The sequence below is a fragment of the Aptenodytes patagonicus genome, chromosome 4, assembly GCF_965638725.1.
Source record: "Aptenodytes patagonicus chromosome 4, bAptPat1.pri.cur, whole genome shotgun sequence".
Lineage (NCBI taxonomy): Eukaryota > Metazoa > Chordata > Aves > Sphenisciformes > Spheniscidae > Aptenodytes > Aptenodytes patagonicus.
The window spans coordinates 38,213,781-38,230,766 of NC_134952.1; the positions used below are offsets into that span (position 1 = coordinate 38,213,781).

The 16,986-nt window shown below is 38.7% G+C and overlaps 1 protein-coding gene across 13 annotated transcripts in view; it reads right to left on the reverse strand.

Moving 5' to 3' along the window:
- TENM3 (teneurin transmembrane protein 3) overlaps positions 1-16,986 on the reverse strand; it is a 432,264-nt gene that overhangs the window by 76,384 nt on the left and 338,894 nt on the right. For all 13 annotated transcript variants that reach the window (XM_076336476.1, XM_076336477.1, XM_076336471.1 and 10 more), the window contains 5 exons: positions 11,550-11,760; positions 10,944-11,045; positions 10,589-10,783; positions 9,053-9,253; positions 5,922-6,107 (listed from right to left, as the gene is read on the reverse strand). In XM_076336476.1, the coding sequence (XP_076192591.1) occupies positions 5,922-6,107; positions 9,053-9,253; positions 10,589-10,783; positions 10,944-11,045; positions 11,550-11,760 (895 nt within the window). The remainder of the gene's footprint in view (positions 1-5,921; positions 6,108-9,052; positions 9,254-10,588; positions 10,784-10,943; positions 11,046-11,549; positions 11,761-16,986) is intronic.

The following is a 16,986-nucleotide window of genomic DNA, read 5'->3' on the forward strand; positions in this document are numbered from 1 at the left end:
ATTAAATACCTGACACATTAAAACACTATGAAATGTGAATATTCTCAGTAATTTAAACTTTGGAGAAAAGTGAACCATGCTTGGCAACTTAGCATCAGTACTAAAATGATGGTAGTCATCATAATACCAGTTATCCATGCTGCTCTCCCTCTAACCTGCAAATGTGGAGAAGATCAGTCAAGCCCTCAAATTGGTCCATGACTTACTTTGTCAAGCCCATACTTCAAAAATATATAGTGTAATGATATATAGCCATATCAAGTTTTCTATAAGCACTTCCTTTAATTAACAGGAGGAACACATTTGTCTTGACTCGCTCTCTGACCTTATAAAGAGATAAAGTGTCATTTCCCTGTGGTCATATTTGAAATCTGTAATATAAGGTGTCCTAAGCTAAACACGTGTTGAAGAGAGCAGGTGCAGACCATATAACTTAGTGGAGGAGATTACTTCTTAGCATTCCTCAACACTAGCAGTACTTCTGAGCTTACGCTGCTCATGGTCACGTAGAAAACCAGCCCACAAATGCCTTTGTGTTTGTCCCTAGTCAGAAAACCATTTCAACCAGCAACCAGGACGGAGTCTGTACTAACGGGAACGCACTTATGGGAGTGTGCTCTAGATGTTATTTATTTTTTTCATAATTCTGGAAATCTAAACCAGATGACTTTCCTATTTTCCTAGCTAAAATAGCTGAAACTAGAAATCTCTTGCTGAAGAAAATTTATTTTTGGTTTGGTTGGTTTTAATGTCATGTTAATGTCATTTCATGCAAAGAAAAAGGTTAAAATAAATACTTTGCTGTCCCTTGTTATTTTTTTTCTCAACTAAATTTTAGGGGAAATTCTTAGAAGATAAACCAATTCTCACTGGAATTGAAAACATATTACAAGCTGTACACTTCTACAGTGGACCACCACTGGATTTGAATTTCAGTTCTGTGTACCAGGTAAAGTAGCCTCATGCAGCACTCAAAAGTAGCATGAATACCATGATGCTAACTTCATCCCTCCTGAGGGATTAATATGAATGCTTAATGACATTAATCTACTTTTAGATCACTTATGTTTAATGACATGCTTTCCATGCATACATATATAAATATTAATTTTGGACTGAAAGATAATCGTTCAACACGATAACAATTAAACAGCTGTAACCTGTCTCGTGTTAAGTAATGGAGCTGCAGGCAAGCTCCATAAACAGATGGTCTTACCCACCCATGCTTAATGTTAAAGACTTTTTAAAAAAGAGGTGTTGACAAATTTGAACAAGAAGGCATAGTTTTAATGCAAATTGGCCAATTTGCAATTTAGATTACTCTAAAACTAATTTGGTCTACAGAAAAAATTAAGCTGCATTGTAAAACTGAGACGTTACACAGCACATGGATATGGCAGATTCCCCACCAACATAATTATTTACTAATTTCATTCAGCTAAGGGAGTTTAGTGGAAAAGCAGCTGGAAAAGTATTCATATTTATGGGCTTCCTATGACAGTTACTTAATTTACTCATGGTACATGCCAGTTGTATCACAAAAAATAATAGACTTTCTGAAATAATATCTGTTCCAATCTCACAAAACAACTACTCAGACAGGAGAGGGTCACTGAACTCATTGCAAGCCAGGACAGAAAGGAAACAAAAACATGTTTTAGCACAACTGTGTTATGAAAACTTAATTACAGAGCAAATTTTCATCCAGGCTATCACCTGGGCACCAGCTGTGCATATGCGGTCTTGTATCACGTTGAGATACAGGTTAAGCTTCACAAAGTAATATATGGATGTTCACCTCAGACCCATGAGTGTCATTCCCAGACCAAATAAACAATTGACAGGTGATTTTCCATAGCTTTGCAGTAAACTGTTGATTTAACCTGTTCTCACATGGATACAGGAAATGGTAAAATATTTCAGTTCCAGGAGGGAAAAGACAGTAAGCAATTTAGATGCATTAAATTGCTTACTATTTGGAACATATGTTGCCAGTGTTTAGTCCAGTCCTGTAAGATGCTAAACGATAGCAATAAATCTTGAATTTTGTTAATTGTCATTAGATTCATTTCACCACAACACTGAGCATGTAGTTATCTGATGAACATCTTTGATATAAATCTTTGGAAGTGTGTGTTCAGAGCAAAGGCAGTGACTCACAAGTGTGGCCCATTATCAGGTGTGGTACTGAAGTCAGAGCTACCCTGTGCCAGACATGCGCAAAGATATCAGCAACGCACATCAGGTTTACTGCATTAGTCAAAACAATCTTGCCCACCTTACTACACACATTGCTTCAAAAAGGGAAAAAAATCTGATTTAGTCTACTCTGGTCTCTTTCACAAACCAATGTATATAAAATATGTATGTATGTTATTTCCCAATTTGTCTTGTGATCTGCAGCCTTAGGGCTTTGTTAAGCTGATGATTAACAAAGGTATGCTAAGAAGCAGATGTCTAAATTTTGTCTGAACGAAAAAGCAAAGATTTGCAATCGTCTATGATCTCGCTTCCCAATGTCCTGAAGAATAAACAAATGGTCTCTGGAAGTTTAGAGCAATTAGAATTTCCTTTGGCCAAATTTCCATTTGACTATCTTGAAGCATACATAAAAATCAGCATAAGTCAAGAAGGAATCTAGGGTTTAAAAGATATTAGAGCAGAATGAAACTAAGGACTACCTTGTTTTAATTAAGGAGATAGGTTTGGTTTTTCCTTCTTTCTACCCTTTAACACATGTCAACTAACAATACAAGCGGTGGGCTAACTGAAAATGAGACTGGACAGACAGTCAGCATTTAGAAATACATAAAAATCATTAGTTGAGGTGCAAAAACATTTTTACCATTTTAAATAGCATTCATGCTTCACAAAAAAGACATAATCTCTTTGATCAAATGAGTTATGGATTTAGATGATTCAGTACACATTCCAGTTAGAGTCTCTGTGATTAATGTACACATATCTACTCCACTTCGTGCATCCAGGTAGAGATCTGGTGGGCTATTCCTTTCCCAAAAAGTGATTAAATGCATTGCCCTTAAAATTTATGACTTCTTTGGAATATTCCTTTCCCAAAGAAGTTGTAAATTTAGGCCACTGCACTTCACGTGACTTCCACCTAATAGCTGCATCAAACAAATATATCTGCATTTCTACAGTGCTTCACACTACTGCAGCTAAATGGTTAATAATTTTAGAAATAAGAACAATGCAATTGTTTATTTTTAGACATATAAAGGGAGAGTGGGAGTCCTTCATATGCACAACACAAGTTACGTAAATACTCTGCTACCAAGTTGAGAGTTGTAAGTAGCATAAAAATGCCTGGGTTACAAATAGAGGGTGACAATCAAAAAAATGGTTTTCATGGAGAAACATTCTGATGTCCCCTGTGTTTTGAAATGTATTGCTCAGAAAGAGCTATCTACTCTAGGGCAGGTGACAGAAAGGCAAATTGACTCTTCATTTACCAAGTTGAGGAAGCAGCAATTTTTTACTCCACTAAGTGGAAATACTCTTGGAAATGAGCAATAAAATGACCTGGTTTCTCCATAATACTGGGCTCCTGAAGAAAACAGCTCTAAGAAAAATAAATATAACAGCAGGCTAGAGCCTGTACCTCATTACTTGTCTTGGAGGCTGTAAGGGCAATATAAACAAATCAAACTATCTTTTACCGCAGCAGCCGCAAAGTAAACACCCATTTAAAGAATAAACAGGTGGGAAGACAGACCTGCTCACCCAGTACTGAGGAAAAACTTGTTTGTGCTTAATATGTTGGAAAAATTGTTCAAGAGCAGTTCATCCGTGTGTAACTACAACCCTTGAAATGCTGCCAAGGTCAGTGAGACCAACAGCAGAGCGATCTGCTGAGTAATTGTTCGTTGGCAAGTTAAAGCGGTCAAGGGAAAGGCTTTATCCTACTTCCAAAGATTTACTTTATTTTGTTGTTCAGAAAGCAGTTCTCTCCCCACCTCTCTACTCTCTTTGTCAGCAGGTTTTCTGGAAGCTCCTCAAAAATGTTAACCCTACCGATTCTCCTTGGGATTCTGCAGATGCACCTTGGTTCCCTCTCCCTCATGTCTGAGCAATCTCATTAGTAAACAACAAAAAAAATCGATTGTGATTTCTGTAAAAAATAATTCACAAATCAGTCTTATTACTTCACACCTGACTCTCTTCTACAAAATAAAACCTTGCCTCATCTTCCTGGTGCAATGATGTGGGTATCAGTTAATACAGCTGTTACAGGCCCTCATTTTCTCTGCCCTCAAAGCTCACACCACTGTTTCCCATGACCACCAAGCACAGCACCACCACCCCACCTCTCACTCAGGGCTGTAAGCTACCTGGAAATGCAGCTTGGGTTTTACTATTTTCTTGATACTCATGCTCCAGCGACGGCTTAGCTGTGCTAACACATTCAGAGTTACAGCCCTTCCAAAACATCCATGAAAGTTAAAATTCTCCAGCCTCTTTTTAGCTTGTGGCAAAAGGAAATCATGCAATATTCACACCCATCCGCTCTACTGCTATTAGACTTACTGTCCTAGCCTGTTACTTTGGCTACATCACCTCTTTTAACTGACTTTCCTCCATCTCTCCAAACATAAAACTATGGGGTTTTTTTTACTTATTGGAATTTTTTTGGACTGTTCGGATTATCTATGATTTCCCCATCACTCAAAGTTACTCTTGCCTTTGTCTGACCTGCGGCTACCTCTTTCATTGTCTATTCAATCCACCTCTAAGTGCTGAGCCATGATGCTTCTCATGCTTGGGAGATGTGCCCCATAAATACCTGCAGAGCCCCGTTGTTACTCCTTTCACAGCCTCTGCTGAGCTTTGTGCAATGCTCCCCACACACCTAAGTACAAGCTAGTCATCTCTTACAGTTAGACCATCGCCAGTTCCTTTGTCTGTGCTTCCTACCTGTTCTCATGCAATAGTTTCTCTGTGTGGTTATGCTGTGACAAAAATTGTTTGGATAGGACCCTCCTCCTCTGTTACAGACCTGCAGTGTCTTGCACAAAGAGGGATTAGTGTGGAAGGGAATTTCTTAGCACTACAGCTATACAAAATCAATATAAAAAAGATAAACCTCTTGGCAACTCCTCCTCCACTTTTTCTTAGTCCCCTTATTTACATGTGTAATTTCTCATGCTAGCTCACTGTCAAGCCCCATGCAGTGGAGAGGGATATCCCGCTATATATGGGACATAAGGACTGTAAATCACTGAGTAAGAAAGGCTCCATTGATAAAGGCACAGTAATTTCCAAAGGTTTCCGGGCGCTAGAACTAACTTGATTACAGAAACATAGAAGCTGTAATAAGGATAGCTTCTTCTCAATCAGCTGTATTAAACTGCTGTTACATTAGTCACGTGTAAGAAATTTTATGTAATTCTAAAATAGAGTATTCTGTTGACAAGAGGATAATTTTGGGCAGCTAGATTACATTTATTACAAGGTGGAAGTGACATTTTTGTGTAGGCAAGTCACATTTTAGAGCTTTTTCTCCATAAAAGAAAAAAAAAAAAAAAGAAAAACAATAGGAGGCTTCATTTCTGAAAGACATAAAGCCATCACATAAAAAAAGAAAAGCACAAATCAAATAATATATTTACAGTTTAAAATAAAAGTAACCTCCCCCTCAGCAAAATGCAGTTAAAGGGAAAAGATTGAAAAGGCAATTCTTCCACCTCCTTTTCATGGCAAACTAGGTATGAAGAACTGATGAGCTATTATATAACCATTTCCTTTCTTAAAAGATCAACTCCTTTACACAGACTGACACGTGCAAATATTCTGTTTGAAGAAATAAGCTTCAAAGTAATACACTTCTTATTCAGACGTGACCAGCAGCGCCGGCTGTTTGAATTTTGCAGCGAAGACAGGGTAAAGCATAGCCAGCCTACCAATGGTACAGTGCTCTCCATTCCATCCCTGGCTACATTCACACTTCCCATCTTTACAGGTGCCATGCTCCGCGCAGCGGGGATGGCAGGCTCTCTGGTTGCAGGCTGCGCCCGTCCAGCCTTCCTCGCAGCGACACGTGCCACCCATGCACACACCATGTGTGCCGCAGTCCACCGAGCAGATTTCTGGATTCAAGAGGAGAGAGGGGGAGAAAAGGAGGCAGAGAGTGCACACAGGAGAGGGTATGCATTAATTAGCAGCACTACATTTTAATTCAACATGTGAAGAATAAGAAAGGCAAAATATTTGAAAATTAAATCAAAAGAGTTTACTGTGAAAGGCATTTTCAGGTAGGACCCAACAGAATACAGACTACAGAGTTTTATCTCTATGCTAATGCTTACTTAGTTATCCAGCAGTCTTAGCACTGCTTAAGTGTCCGCAGCTCTTCTGTTAGCTCTGAGTAATTTTCAGTCATATTTTTTGTGATCACATATGTCTTAAGAGTAACCTCTTGTAACCTAAGATTATATGGCACTTAGACCTACTAGAACTTACAGTGTACTCCTAGTGACTGAATGTACCATATACCTAGGTCATTGTGGTGTTGTGAGTGAAAACCTAGTATTGATGAAAGTTCATTTTAACAAGGTTTCCCCTCCCTATCCTGCTCCCTGTTTTCTTTCAAAGTAAAAATGTGCCATTTCTGACACATTTTTTCATTATAAAGAATCAGCCTTAGTGAGACAAATTAGTACTATGCTGACATACTGACACATCTGTTAAATATAAAAGATGATTCTCTTTTACTTTCAGTAAATTTGTATCAGTGACAGCTATGAACAGCCTGGTTTAAATAATAGATTGTTAAAAAAAATAAATCAACATATAGCAATTTAACTTGTCATTTACATATAGTAACAGGATCTTGTAACTGATAGAATAATTGAAAAATACGTTAACAGCCAAAGGTAATCAGAGGCCAAACAACGCATGTTAAGTCTCAGCTAATACAAGATGATAATTTAGACTGCCAGATTTTGCATTTACAGTTTTGGTTCACTTAGTCAGTCTCCAGAAAACTTTACTTCTGCTAAGCAGACAACAGAAAAACAAGAGGAGATACCATACAGCCTGAGGGACTTCTTTAGTTCCTTGGCATACAGCTGGCTGTAACCATGTACTGGTTCACAGAAGTACTGTATTTAGTTTTTGTTTTCTTGTGAAAGACAACGAACAGTTTAGTAATAAAAGACTGAAATTATTTTCAACAGCAAAAGAAAGAAGCATTCAGTGCAAGAAAGGTTTTCAGTCTCCCTGAACTCAACAGTGTTTTTCTTCCCCCATAGAGTATAACCCTCTGTCTCAAAGTGCTGTGGAACATTAAACATGGTATCAAGGAGCTGTGATATTTCCCAGAAGAAACAGCCCAAAACCTTTATGGAGAAAGACAGCTGTAATTTCCCCCTCCCCTTTTTTTCCCTATACAGCATTTTATACCTACTTTGAATTAAATTTTTGATTAAGAGATGCAAGATGGTTTGATTAACGTTAGAGTCACAAAATGTCAACGCAGCTCCAAGAAAGAAAGGTTTATTTCTCTTCAATCTAATCAATTTTTCATTAGGGTGAAGGTGTTATCAGCTTTTAGCACACTAGCTTTGAGCAAGGTGCGTCAATCTTTGTAATGAACTTATTAATTAGAGTTAATTTAATTGAAGTGGAATTGAAGGGCTAATTAACGGACAAACTGCTGATGAAGATAGAGGAAAGCTCTGCTGATTTCAAACCTATAAACCCCTCTGATGGAAATAACTCATTCTTTTTTTCTTCTAGCAGCTTAACAAAATGTTTATGGGTAAGATTTACTTTTTTAGTGTACCACTCTGAAGGTCATTTTGCACGACTTCAGCAAATAGTCTGTGCTTATTTTTACAAAGCTCTTTTGCGAGTTTGACACTTCTGAAATATTTGAGAAGATCAGAAATATTTTATGTTATTTTAATGACCAATCATTCCTTGAAACGTAAGTAAAAGATGGAGCATAACTGAATCATCAAAAATAGCGTAGAGGACACTGTCAAGAAATAGAGGATCCATGTTTTGACTGAGAACTAGAAAGGTTCTCTCACAAACAGCCATTTTTAGTGCTAGAAATGTTCAGAGAAGAATTTTTTCTTCTAAACAAATTTAACAGAAGACAACATTTTCTTCTCTCGTCAGTTTTTCTTGAATGTTTGGAACTCTGTCCTATCACTCTCGTATGCATAAACCATTATGGAGTATCACAGATCCTGGTCAGGAAGTAAATTTGTTGAAAAAAGATGGTTCTTCATGAAAAAGTTATATTTATTCATAAGCTGGCATAAACCCAGCTAGCCCATGTGTTCAGTTTTCATTAACAAAATCATCTGAGTTAGATGAACTGTTTTAGACAAATATATGTCTCACAGTTAGACATGATTTCTCTTTTGATATGTGGCTACCAAACAATACTCTAAAAACTCATATTTGTCAAAAGGTTGCTGTCATACTTTATAAATATTTAGATTCTGCTCTCCTTTTGTTTCTAAGCTCAGACTATGGTTTTAATAAGCTCTGTTTCAGACTTCAAGAAATCCCTCTGCTTCTTCACTCCTACCAACTCCTTCCACCCTGGCAGCCTGCGCCCTTCCTCAAAAGCTGTTTAGGATTCATTCTTGCATTCCCTTTGCCTTCAAACTGGAACGCTGTCTGTTTTTCAAGAAAAATACCTCCAATTAGCTGGAGAGATTTTTAAAATGTGACTTTCTCTAGTTTCACTAGTGTAGTTTTAAGTTTCTAAATAGATGTACTAGGTAGGATGATACTTAGATCCATATATCGTACAAAAAACATTCTGTACTTGCACGTGAAGTACCTGAAGTTATCAGGTGAAGGCAGCTAAAAGATACCAACAAATACATTGATTTTCAAATACTTCAAATTCATCAATTATTTTGAACCTTTGAATCAATTCACAGTTCATGCTGAAGCCAACTCAAAGACTTGGATCAGCTCAGCAGGTCAGGTCCTAACACAATAATGTCATTAAAATGCTGCTATTCAAGATGTCATCATTTTACAAAATGCGAGTGCTTTTAACCCTTACCATTGGAGCAATCTGGACCTGTCCAGTTGGGGTCGCAGGTGCAGGTACCACTCTCTTGAAGGTAGGTGCCGTGGCCAGAGCACTGGTCAGGGCACATCGTCTTCAGGATTTCACAGTTGTTGCCACCCCAGCCCGGGTTGCAGTGGCACTCACCGTGGATGCACACGCCGTGGCTGGAGCAGGCTGGGTCCAAGCAATCCGCTGCAGGGAGATGAGAAACATCAGCTTAAACTTGTCATTCCTAATAACAGTGATCAAGCCTCAGATGCTCACGGCACTTTTGGGCTTAATCCACATTTTAAGACTTTGTGAAATAGGGAGTATTGCACTCATCTTAAAAGTAAACATTAGTAGGTTGGAGCTGAGTTGTTCACCTTTGTTTCATTGCAATGAGTGAGGAAAAGACAGAGTGGACCAAGACATCTTGGTGCCAGCCTCCCTTCTCTGGCTACAAGGTAAATCGCTCTTTATTGTCACTAATTGCATAGCAGCCATTTTCTTTGTAAAAACACCTCACTTCCACATCACTTTCTGGTATTGTGACATTTGTGTGTGCACGTAACTGACATCAAGACATTTACAGACTACCACTGAGTTAATGGAGAACCTTTCAAGGTTTGTTAATTTTTCTGAATTACAGCAAGATTGGCTTTGGGTCTTAGGCAACTGATCTCTGTTCTGCCTAATCACAGTGTAACAAGTCTTGGATTCCCTGCAGCACTCGGTATCAACTGACCCAATCCACCGCTACAGAGTTTTAACAGCTGTATAGGACCCTCAACTTGTTTCAGAAATAAATGAGTTGCATACTGTCTATCTGTCTTAATTCACTTTAATGTGCTTTAGATGACGAGATTTAATTTAGCAATTTGACTCAATAAAATGTTACACTTGTAGGGTCAATGGTCTGAAAATTTAATTCCAGAGACTTAATTGCATTACTTCGTACGTGGAGATCAATAAAATCAATTTGATTGAGGAAGAAAATGGCGCTTTTTACTCCCTAAAAAAATAGAATGGAAAATGAACTGCATTTTGCAGCACACCAGGATGAATATTATTATGCACATCTCTGGAATACAAAAATGACGCATCATTTTTCACTATGATGCATTTGAATCAGCACTTTCCACAATGTGGTTGGTGGAAAAGATCACTAACAAATGCAATACGTTAATGATTTATTCTATACTGTGAAAAGTCAGTAAGTCTTCTTGTATTCCAACATCTATTTTTTGTGTGCTTTCTTCTTAGCTGACCCCAGCCAGAGAACAAAAATAAAAATATACTGGTATGCAAAAAGATATCACACATTATTAAGAATTTTGCCACTGATTACTTGAGAATAAATAAAGTATAATAATTCTGTAGAATTCAGTGAATTCCCAAACTTGATTTTTGGTATTCTAAAATGGTTTTTGAAGAAACACCATTAGTGCGTATGATCTAGATCTAGCAAAATCGATAGAGCTGGATGTGCCAGCTGGAAACCTGATCAACAACAGCAGGTGCTGGGGTAAATATTTACTCATTTACCTTCTTCACAGTTTTCTCCTTTGTATCCGGAGTTGCAGGCACAGGAGCCCATGATGCAAATGCCCCGGCCCCCACACTGGGGATCGATGCACTGAGTTGTAGGCACGTCACACTCAGTGCCCTTCCAGCCGCTGTAACACAGGCAGCGTCCTTTGGAGTACTGCCCATTGCCACTACACAGCACTGGGCAGGCTGCTGTGAAATAAAACATGGCAGAAAAATTAAAACCAAGTTCTTCACCAAAGCTTTATAAAGAAGAACATCTAAGAAGCAGGTCACATGCCAGATGCTTTCCCGATCTATTTGTCTTCATGCTCACTTAAACTGCCTCAAGAAAAGCATTGGGTTGATTTACCTCTTGAACAATCGGGGCCCAGAAACCCAGGAAAACAATGGCAGGATCCAGAAACACATTCACCGTTACCATGGCAATTTCGGGGGCATTCCACCACAGACTCTAAAGGGAAAAAAAGGAGGATAATTCACAGACACCCACCGCATGAAGTACCTATCATTTGAACCACTACTAACTGACAGCACACTCTCGCTCCGAGAGAAGTGTTTACGTTCGGTTTGTTTGAAGAGCACAAATAGCTGTGATTTTCTACTGCTGATGCCTCTAGTATCTTAGGACGTTACATTCCAACAAAAAGTCTCAAACTATAATGGTAAAACCATATGAGCTCCATACTTAAAATCCAGCCCTGTGCCATTTAACAAATACTTCAAAACAGAGTCCTGCTTTCAAGCACTGTTTTAGGAGAAGGTACACTCCTTATGTCTTAGACCAAGTAATTAAAATATATATTCCGCATTTTATTCTGAGCAGCAAAAGAAACAATATGAATGGAAAACCTGTGAAAAAAAGTCAGATCATTTAACTATGAAAACCTATCTCTGTATTCCTAAAAAACCTGACCAGAGCCTAGCGTTTGGTAAGAGCTTTGAAGGTTATGCTTACCTATAATTATGGTATTAAAAGACACCTGCTCCGCATTTTTCCCATCGTTATAGAAGGCCAGGTGCCAGATGCCAGAATCCAAATACTGGATAAAACCTGCCTCGTGGAGACTGACAGACCTCGCCTGCCGCCCCGCTCGCTCCGACTCCAGCAGGTTGCGTTGCTCCCTCGCAATCAGCCGGCTGCCATCCAGGAGCTCCACAAAGTCATACTGCAAGGAGGAACAGACAGGAGCTTGACAAGTCATGAGATGACCCATGGCACCGCCAGCTTCCCCACAACATCCTGACAATATGCTTGTATTTTGACCAAGAGTTTCCTTTTGGAGCAGGGAAGCAAGAGCTGAAATCAACCCTTGCTTATTTCTTTGCCCCTTGCTAAGACTTAAAACAAAAGTACCAACTAGTTCTCATGCTTATTAGAGTGGATTTTTGGTGACAAGTGGCCAATGAACCTATTTCATATATTGGGGGGAAGAAAACATCAGTTGAAATGAGTCTGCAGTCACGACTGCCACCTGAATTACAGGTGAGAGCTAACTTTCAAAGTGTGTTATATGCATATGGGTTAATAATGATATCCAACACCAATAATCTACTTTGCTTTTCATTTAGTTTCAGATGAAGGATTAAATTGCTCAATCCCCCTTTCAGACAGTCTGGAGTTCTGGAGGAAGAAGAGCAAGAGCTTTACTTCCTATCACGGAAGCCCAATAGAGGAGATTGAAAGCATAAAACGTTGGAAGTGTTGCAAATGACAAACTGATAAAAAATATGGTACCTCAGGTCAATGGACAGCACATATTGTTTTGTTACAACCATCAACAGGGCTTGGAAAAATGTAGCAGCATCTCAGCTGATACAACAAGCAAACTCACAACCCAAGACGTTATGCATGATCATCTTAACTAGTGCTAATAGCACCTGGAGGGCTAAATCTGCTCTGGGCCCTGCACTGATTTACACTCTCTGGGAGTCTGCTCTCATGGCTTGAAAGATGTCTTCTGCACATTTATCATGTAAAGATCAATAGTAAAGGCCAGTATGTGAAACTGTTGATTCACCTGAGTTAGGATAACATCGGTTACTGGGACCAGAGAATCAGTGGTTTTACACCCTGACTTGTGACCTTCAGAAACTGCTCCCGGGACAAAAGAAAACATGACAGCCTTTGTGCCGGAACAAGGGCTTAAGTACTTATGCTCTCTTCTAGAAATTGCAGGCCAAAATTCACTGCCATTGTAAGAATGTTCCTCTCCAGTAATCAGAATTATCTTCCTGCCATTTGGGTTGTGAAGGAAATGCATAGTTAATATGCCTCTATCAACACCTGAGACACTTTTCCAGCTATGTCTGAACCAGCAGAATAGAACATAACGTGATTAGGATGTGCAGAAGCCAGTACCTTGGTATGCTGTCGCTTTGAATGTACGTGCTGCACCACATGAAAATGAATGCAACTGTTTTGGGAGAGCACCAATTATTCAAAACCATTCAACATTCTCATTTGTCAGAGAATTAAATATTTATCTTATTTTGTGAGAGAGAGAAAAACAATTTTAGTTGTGTTTTTTTTTCCTCCCGCCTGACTCAAGAACACTTCTTTCTGGTTGTGTTTTTCACTAATATTTTAAAAATGAGAAAGCTCAGGGAGTTTTGAGTTTTAACAAGTCATTTATGGACATTAGGAGTGACCTTGTAATTTGTATACTGCAGAGGGACATTTTTTGTAGGAGGACAATTTCAGATTAAAACCGTATTTTTCATACAGTAACAAGTGATTACAGTACTTGATTGACCACAAAGAGTGTACTAACGGCTGACAAGCATGGTACAATTAATGATTTTGTATTTGTAAGGTAATAAGGACATATGCTGTTACCAGAACAGCATTTTAGACTACATTTTAAAAGCCATACAGAAGGGAATTTACTGTTCATGCTGTCCCCCAGCAAAAAACAATAATTGATCTTAACCCTTTTAAAGGCTATTTTTTTATATTTAGGTCACGATAACAGAAAGAGACTGGAAAAACAATTGTCTTCATAAGCAAAAAACGTAACAATTTTATTTTCCTCCTATGAGGACAAATTAATTACCTTTATATTGAGTCTAAATGCGCTGATTTGCCCTACCATTCCATTCAGTTTTGCTTTAAACCAAAGTCCTTTCTTTATTCTTAAAGTCTCTTTAAACAAACATATTGATTCTCTGGCTGCAATGGAACTGACATTTTTAGAAAGTGTCACGAAGACTTTCAGGCTTGCATTGACTGGGTTTTGAATGGACAGCCACCGTCAATTATTTCTGGTTGATTTATTTATGATTCCCCAGAAAGAGAGAACTATGCATCTCAGATCAGTCTGTGACACACACATAGTGGCTGTGCTTGAGACTGATTTTGGTACCTAAAGAGAATACAGAAACACAACCAAAAATTCTGTCCCGATTACAATATATCAAACCATTTCCTACATGCTGTATTCCTATTATTTTGGATTATGGGACAGAAGGAGAGTTAAATTTGCTTCATTCTGTTATTATTTTATGATGAAATGCTAAGCAACTGATAGGAATGGTTTAGATACAGTTGATCCTGTTCCAAGATGAGGGTGTAAACTAAAAGACTTCTTAAGATCTCTCCCAAGCTCATTTCTATCATACTTTCATTATGTCCCTCACAGTGGTAGGATAATTGGCATCAGAGGTTGTATGGCTATGGAAAGATAGACTCCAGTTTCCTCTTACTCACTGTCTGGTTTTAACTGGATACAAAAGAGGTGGGTAAACAGGCAAAGGGTCCGGGAGAGAAGTGGAGAACAAGGTGGCAAATGTAATATGCAAGTTTTGCATTATAGCCAAAGGTGACATGGAGAGAAGGCAGACATTCACAGAAACACTGAAGCTGTAAGGAGGGAGCTAAAGAAGATGGTGGTGTGTGGTGACACATGTAAGGGTATCATAGGCATATAAGCAAAGATACTGGAGGGGGACAGCTGGTAAGGAAACTTTACAAACGCTGGCAGCGTGCAGGTAGTGATCGTTCTCTATTATTTAACATAAGATCTGAAAATTCAAATACTGACGTTTGAGAAACAGGCAGCAGTTGCTCATTTGCATAAATTTTGTTATTAGCACTTGTCACTCTGTGACTAGGAGATAAGGGCAGATAGCATTCAAGAGACGCAGACATGAAGTGATATATATGGGTGAGATCCTACTTTTCAAAGTCCTCATGAAACAACCCTAGCTTTACACATCCAGAGATGGGCTCTGAGCCAACTTTTATCATTCTGGGATGAGATCGTGGAGCTATGGTAGACAGATCTACGGATATACCAGTTCTGATTAAAAAAAAAAAGCAGACATCATTAAGGCATTGTATGAAACCATTGTAGTTAAACACCTGCTGTGTTCTGTGCTGTTCTGGTCTCCCCATATCAAAAAGGCTGCAGTAAAACTGGAGAACATTTAGAAAAGGACAAGGATGATCAAAGGATTGAAGCAGCTTTCATACAAAGAATGATGAAACAGACTGGAAAAAATACAACTCAGTGAGGACACTAGAGATCTATAAATCAAGGGTGGCATGGAGGGAGAAGAAATCGGTGAGAAACTCTCCACTGCCTCTTCCAAAACACTACCAACAGGGTGTCAAACTAAAACTGCCAGGAGGCTGCCTCAAAACACGCTGAGGAGTGTAGCGTGAGATGTGTAGTTAAGCCGTGAAACTCCTTGCTGCAAATGTCACAGATGCTAAAAGCTTCCATAGGTTCAAAGGTGACTACGCAAATTCACAGGAAAAAAGCATCTGTGAAAGGTTGTGAAATACAAAGACAGCACCTTTGACTCAGGAAGTCCTTCAGCCTTAAAACACTGGATGCCAAGAGTGTATTGTAGGAAGAATCACTACAAATCTGTCATGCTGCTATGTTAATCTCTACATATCTGCTAATGGGCACCATCACAGACAGAATGCTGGGCTAGATGGGCCTTTGATGAGACTCAGCGTGGACATTCATGTGTTTTTCTAACATGTTCCTGTGACACTTGGAGCTACACGAGTAAGCTGCCTCGTCCGATCGAAGGATATGCAGTGAAGCCCAGAATCAGTTGTTAGTCTGCCCCTGCCAGCTATGCCTGGCTTGCAGTTAAGAACTTTCGCCAGTACAAGCCATAAGGGTTAGGGGAAGCAAGAAAACAATAAATAGATTTATGCTTGCAAACCCCTCAGTGTTCTATTTCATTAGACGTCCTTTTGCCTAAATACCTTATTTTGTCTATATAAGCTACTTTGGTAAAATACGTATTTTACCAGTACAAGTTGTGTCTTCATCAAAGTCCTGTGATTAGAACTTTGCGGCGCAAAGGCCTAAACTGTTGAGAAATATTTTACTCCATTTGTTTCCCCTGTGTGCAGGAGCGCAGTCACAAAAAAAACCCCAGCCGCTCACTGGAACTGCATTCTTAGGAGATGACATACATGCTTTATCTCAGGCACCTAAACCAGACATCACTGAGTTCAAGGCCATATAAACATTCTGATAACCCTGCACCCTTGGGAATCTTCAGCAGCCCTAGAAGTTCACCAGGGCATTGATAAGTAAGCATGCCTAATTTTTCAAGGTATCAGGTGTCAGTCAAATGGTTTGTAAAAAATACTCTAATTATATACCAGGCAAAAATAGGACAAGAGAGCCTGACCTATATCCTGGGAACAATATATCCAAAATGTCACAGAAACTACAGAAGATATAGTAGCAGGATTCGCATATGATTCTTTCTATTGTATCATACTTAAACATGAATAAGCACTTGGGTAGTAGGAATCCAAAGGGAAAGGAGCCTGTGTAACACAGATGATGGGAAACAGATTTAGTTATCTTCTTTTCCCGAGTTTTTGGGTAAAGGGCACCCCTATTTCAATCTTTTGCCAGGATAAGAAATCAACGAAGGATCATTTTTCATAAACGTATCTACTTGCATAACTTCTCATATAAATGCACAGTCCAGATCAGCTTCTTCAGTTTTATTCATTCTTGCCACACATGTATTCCCCTAGCTCCTGTTATTATTGTTATCCTTGAGATGGCATTTATATTCCAAACCCCTATTTCCAATGGCTGATAACTTTCTGAATCAATTTTCTTTGAGCTAGAATTTCTCATGCTTGTCAGCCTGAGGGTGGGTGTTCATATGTGAAAGTCTGAAGAAAATCCATTTAATCATTTTTATGAGGATCAAATTTTTAAATAAACATAAGGGCATTTTCTGCGTTCAGTAAATTGTTTGTAGTTTAATGGAAACTAAACTAAAAAATAAAGCTAATGTAACATTCTGTGATTTTAGCTGCATGAAACTCCTTTCCTGACCCTAATTCTTCCTCTGTGGTTTGTGACTGCTAAATAGGTGATATAATTAGCAATATTTCTATATTC